Below are 6,985 nucleotides of genomic sequence, written 5' to 3' on the forward strand. Positions count from 1 at the left end.
CTCATATTGTAACCATCAGACGTTACTAGTGTATAAATTAGTATTACAGTGTTACAGTATTATCTCATATAGTAACAATAAGATATTAGTAGTGTATATATTAGTATTACAGTATTATCTCATATTGTAACAATCAGATGTTACTAGTGTATATATTTGTAATACAGTATTATTTCATATTGTAACAATCAGATGTTACTAGTGTATATATTAGTATTATAGTGTTATCTCATATTGTAACAATCAAATGTTACTAGTGTATTTATTAGTATTACAGTATTATCTCATATTGTAACAATCAGATGTTACTAGTGTATATATTAGTATTACAGTATTATCTCATATTGTAACAATCAGATGTTACTAGTGTATAAATTAGTATTACAGTGTTATCTCATATTGTAACAATCAGATGTTACTAATGTATATTAGTATTATAGTATTATCTCATATTGTAACAATCAGATGTTAGCAGTGTATATATTAGTATTACAGTGATATATTTTATTGTAACAATCAGATGTTACTAGTGTATATATTAGTATTATAGTATTATCTCATATTGTAACAATCAGATGTTACTAGTGTATATATTAGTATTACAGTATTATCTCATATTGTAACAATCAGATGTTACTAATGTATATATTAGTATTACAGTATTATCTTATATTGTAACAAGCAGATGTTACTAGTGTATATATTAGTATTATAGTGTTATCTCATATTGTAACAATCAGATGTTACTAGTGTATATATTAGTACTACAGTATTCTCTCATATTGTAACAATCAGATATTACTAGTGTATATATTAGTATTACAGTATTATCTCACATTGTAACAATCAGATGTTACTAGTGTATATATTAGTATTATAGTGTTATCTCATATTGTAACAATCAGATATTACTAGTGTATATATTAATATTATCTCATATTGTAACAATAAAGGGCGAGATTTACATATTTAAATAGTGTATATTTTAGTATTATAGTGTAACGCATGTAACGCAGTAGCCCATGTAGCGCAGTAGCGCATGTAACGCGGTAGCGCATGTAACGCAGTAGAGCATGTACCACAGTAGCACATGTAACACAGAAAAAGCAAAGTACTAATGGCACTGCTGAAATTTACAAATTAGGGTAGCCTATTATTCACTGGATATGTAGTAGAACATATACTTTGTGTATTAATCCAGGTTCAATATATTATAGAGTGGCTAAGGTGCTGTGTACTGGTACAATACGAAAAACAATATCAATCCTAGGATTGATAAGTTGTACACCTGAGTAGCACTCGTCCCCTAAAGTGGTTGTATATTGCGTTAAATTCAATTAGCTTGGGAAGAATCCCCAGTCAGGGAATACTCAGTAAGTATATGGTGATCATCAAGTTGTAAGTGGTATTTATACAGTTAATACCGCTCTTATGTCCACTATGGTGTTACTGTGTGTAGTCTATAGTACTATTAATGTGTAACCAAACTGATCTGTTATAGTGTCAGACCCACCAATGTTTGATATATCTTCACATATAACCAATAACTAGAATGTCACATATATATTCCTAAATTATTGGAGTTAAAGAGTTCGATGTGGTCAGAAGCACTTCTGATACCCGCGTATTTTGCAATTAATATTTGTTACAGCGAGTTGCATATAAACATTATTAAACTTGGGATAATCAGAAACAGTTCTGATACCACAATGTTTTATGATACGTATATATTGCGACACATAGCAAGTAAGAGTAGCTTGAAGTTATATTACGACGAGTGCACATGTAACACAGTAATGCATGTAACACAGTAGCACATGTAACACAGTAGCGCATGTAACACAGTAGCGCATGTAACACAGTAGCACATGTAACACAGTAGAGCATGTAACACAGTAGCACATGTAACACAGTAATGCATGTAACACAGTAATGCATGTAACACAGTAGCGCATGTAACACAGTAGAGCATGTAACACAGTAGAGCATGTAACACAGCAGAACATGTAACACAGTAGAGCATGTAACACAGTAGAGCATGTAACACAGTAGCGCATGTAACACAGTAGCGCATGTAACACAGTAGCACATGTAACACAGTAGCGCATGTAACACAGTAGCACATGTAACACAGTAGGGCATGTAACACAGTAGCGCATGTAACACAGTAGTGCATGTAACGGAGTGGCACATGTAACACAGTAGCGCATGTAACACAGTAGCGCATGTAACAAAGTAGCGCATGTAACACAGTAGCACATGTAACACCGTAGCGCATGTAACACCGTAGCGCATGTAACACAGTAGCACATGTAACACAGTAGAGCATGTAACACAGTAGAGCATGTAACACAGTAGCGCATGTAACACAGTAGCACATGTAACACAGTAGCGCATGTAACACAGTAGGGCATGTAACACAGTAGCGCATGTAACACAGTAGTGCATGTAACGGAGTGGCACATGTAACACAGTAGCGCATGTAACACAGTAGCGCATGTAACTCAGTAGCGCATGTAACACAGTAGCACATGTAACACAGTAGCGCATGTAACACCGTAGCGCATGTAACACAGTAGCACATGTAACACAGTAGAGCATGTAACACAGTAGAGCATGTAACACAGTAGCACATGTAACAGAGTAGAGCATGTAACACAGTAAAGCATGTAACTCAGTAGAGCATGTAACTCAGTAGAGCATGTAACACAGTAGCGCATGTAACACAGTAGCGCATGTAACACAGTAGCGCATGTAACACAGTAGAGCATGTAACACAGTAGCGCATGTAACACAGTAGCACATGTAACACAGTAGCACATGTAACACAGTAGAACATGTAACACAGTAGAGCATGTAACACAGTAGCGCATGTAACACAGTAGCGCATGTAACACAGTAGAGCATGTAACACAGTAGCGCATGTAACACAGTAGAACATGTAACTTTAGACTATTTTGACTCTAACATCATGACGTTACAGCTGCACATAATAATTGCACATAATTGGGTGAAGTTTAAATGAGCCTCTTCTGTCTTATGGAGACTCAGCAGCTGTTGTAGAACTTTACACAGAGCATAAATCTTCTACTTCTGTGTTTCACAGAAATGTTCCAGAGAGTGAAGAAAAAACTGAGCAGTTCCTGCGGGATTTGTCTGAGATCAGCCGCCTACAAAGAGTTCCAACGGGGTTCACCCCTTTCCGAGGAAAATTCCATAGCCAGTCCCTGCGGGATTTGTCTGAGATCAGCCGCCTACAAAGAGTTCCAACGGGGTTCACCCCTTTCCGAGGAAAATTCCATAGCCAGTCCCTGCGGGGTTTGTCTGAGACCAAGAGGTTACGAGCTACACACAATATGCATTGGCACCGCAAGCCCTGCAAACCGGGTTTGCTGTGTAAAAAATAGATTTGAAAGTAGCGTCCCCTGGTATAAATAAGCATTGTTATGTCACATGGTGTCACCTCTGTAATACCAGCTCTGACTGACATGGTTTATTAAACAGCAGATTTGTGCTCTCATATTTGTTATTGTGGTTTGTTGCACTTACTGTTTATACTCACCATATTGTCACGTTCCCTGTCCCCAAACCCAGCAGTGACAACATCTTACCTGGCCCTGGCTGCAATTTAAGCACCAGGAAATATAAATAGTGACCACTACAGCTTCCAATGCCCCTGTGGTAACGTACAATGTGCCCTACACGCTCCTGGACCTGGTTAGTAAACACTGACAATACATTGCACTATGCAAGAAGAAAGACCATAACCTTTCCCTATTGTACTGACCTTACACATCTGACCATGAGATGGACAAGAGCAGAAATAATCCACAGGCTACACAGGGAGGTACTAACATTAGTGCAGCAGATGGCACTAGGGACCAAGTGCTAGTGAGGACCAAAAGAGTCAGTCTATACATAGGTGTGTACCTGTGTTGTCTTATCAGTGTATAGATACTCACATCATTATACTGCACAGCATACTAATCAGTGTATAGCGACTCACATCATAATACTGCACAGCATACTCATCAGTGTATAGCTACTCACATCATAATACTGCACAGCATACTCATCAGTGTATAGCTACTCACATCATAATACTGCACAGCATACCCATCAGTGTATAGATACTCACATCATTATACTGCACAGCATACTCATCAGTGTATAGCTACTCACATCATAATACTGCACAGCATACTCATCAGTGTATAGATACTCACATCATAATACTGCACAGCAAACTCATCAGTGTATAGCTACTAACATCATAATACTGCACAGCATACTCATCAGTGTATAGCTACTCACATCATAATACTGCACAGCATACTCATCAGTGTATAGCTACTCAAATCATAATACTGCACAGCATACTCATCAGTGTATAGATAATCACATCACTATACTGCACAGCATACTCATCAGTGTATAGATACTCACATGATTATACTGCACAGCATACTCATCAGTGTATAGCTACTCCCATCATAATACTGCACAGCATACTCATCAGTGTATAGCTACTCACATCATAATACTGCACAGCATACCCATCAGTGTATAGATACTCACATCATTATACTGCACAGCATACTCATCAGTGTATAGCTACTCACATCATAATACTGCACAGCATACTCATCAGTGTATAGATACTCACATCATAATACTGCACAGCAAACTCATCAGTGTATAGCTACTAACATCATAATACTGCACAGCATACTCATCAGTGTATAGCTACTCACATCATAATACTGCACAGCATACTCATCAGTGTATAGCTACTCAAATCATAATACTGCACAGCATACTCATCAGTGTATAGATAATCACATCACTATACTGCACAGCATACTCATCAGTGTATAGATACTCACATGATTATACTGCACAGCATACTCATCAGTGTATAGCTACTCCCATCATAATACTGCACAGCATACTCATCAGTGTATAGCTACTCCCATCATAATACTGCACAGTATACTCATCAGTGTATAGATACTCACATCATTATACTGCACAGCATAGTCATCAGTGTATAGATACTCACATCATAATACTGCATAGCATACTCATCAGTGTATAGATACTCACATCATAAAACTGCACAGCATATGCATCAGTGTATAGCTACTCACATCATAATACTGCACAGCATACTCATTAGTGTATAGGTACTCACATCATTATACTGCACATCATACTCATCAGTGTATAGATACTCACATCATTATACTGCACAGCATACTTATCAGTGTATAGATACTCAATCATTATACTGCACAGCACTCTTATCAGTGTATAGATACTTACATCATAATACTTCACAGCATACTTATCAGTGTATAGATACTCACATCATTGTACTGCACAGCATACTCATCAGTGTATAGCTACTCACATCATTATATTGCACAGCATACTCATCAGTGTATAGATACTCACATCATTATACTGCACAGCATACTCATCAGTGTATAGATACTCACATCATTATACTGCACAGCATTCTCATCAGTGTATAGATACTCACATCATTATACTGCACAGCATACTCATCAGTGTATAGATACTTACATCATTATACTGCACAGCATACTCATCAATGTATAGATACTAACATCATTATACTACACAGCATACTCATCAGTTTATAGATACTCACATCATTATACAGCACAGCATACTCATCAGTGTATAGCTACTCCCATCATAATACTGCACAGTATACTCATCAGTGTATAGATACTCACATCATTATACTACACAGCATACTCATCAGTGTATAGATACTCACATCATTATACTGCACAGCATACTCATCAGTGTATAGCTACTCCCATCATAATACTGCACAGTATAATCATCAGTGTATAGATACTCACATCATTATACTGCACATCATACTCATCAGTGTATAGATACTCACATCATAATACTGCACAGCATACTCATCAGTGTATAGCTACTCACATCATAATACTGCACAGCATACTCATCAGTGTATAGATACTTACATCATAAAACTGCACAGCATATGCATCAGTGTATAGCTACTCACATCATAATACTGCACAGCATACTCATTAGTGTATAGGTACTCACATCATCATACTGCACATCATACTCATCAGTGTATAGATACTCACATCATTATACTGCACAGCATACTTATCAGTGTATAGATACTCAATCATTATACTGCACAGCACTCTTATCAGTGTATAGATACTTACATCATAATACTTCACAGCATACTTATCAGTGTATAGATACTCACATCATTGTACTGCACAGCATACTCATCAGTGTATAGCTACTCACATCATTATATTGCACAGCATAATCATCAGTGTATAGATACATCATTATACTGCACAGCATACTCGTCAGTGTATAGATACTCACATCATTATACTGCACAGCATACTCATCAGTGTATAGATACTCACATCATAATACTGCACAGCATACTCATTAGTGTATAGATACTCACATCATTATACTGCACAGCATACTCGTCAGTGTATAGATACTCACATCATTATACTGCACAGCATACTCATCAGTGTATAGCTACTCACTTCATAATACTGCACAGCATACTCATTAGTGTATAGATACTCACATCATTATACTGCACAGCATACTCATCAGTGTATAGATACTCACATCATAATACTGCACAGCATACTCATTAGTGTATAGATACTCACATCATTATACTGCACAGCATACTCTTTAGTGTATAGCTACTCACATCATAATACTGCACAGCATACTCATCAGTGTATAGCTACTAACATCATAATACTGCACAGCATACTCTTTAGTGTATAGCTACTCACATCATAATACTGCACAGCATACTCATCAGTGTATAGCTACTCACATCATAATACTGCACAGCATACTCATCAGTGTATAGCTACTCAAATCATAATACTGCACAGCATACTCATCAGTGTATAGC

General features: G+C 37.0%; 1 protein-coding gene across 1 annotated transcript in view; it reads left to right on the top strand.

Annotated features, from left to right (window-relative positions):
* LOC128662533 (kininogen-2-like) overlaps positions 1-3,520 on the top strand; it is a 215,736-nt gene extending 212,216 nt beyond the window's left edge. The window contains exon 4 of the mRNA XM_053716314.1: positions 3,107-3,520. Coding sequence (XP_053572289.1) covers positions 3,107-3,407 — 301 coding nt within the window. The 3' untranslated portion in view covers positions 3,408-3,520. The remainder of the gene's footprint in view (positions 1-3,106) is intronic.
* Positions 3,521-6,985: the final 3,465 nt, after the last annotated feature.

This window comes from Bombina bombina, chromosome 6 (assembly GCF_027579735.1).
Source record: "Bombina bombina isolate aBomBom1 chromosome 6, aBomBom1.pri, whole genome shotgun sequence".
NCBI lineage: Eukaryota > Metazoa > Chordata > Amphibia > Anura > Bombinatoridae > Bombina > Bombina bombina.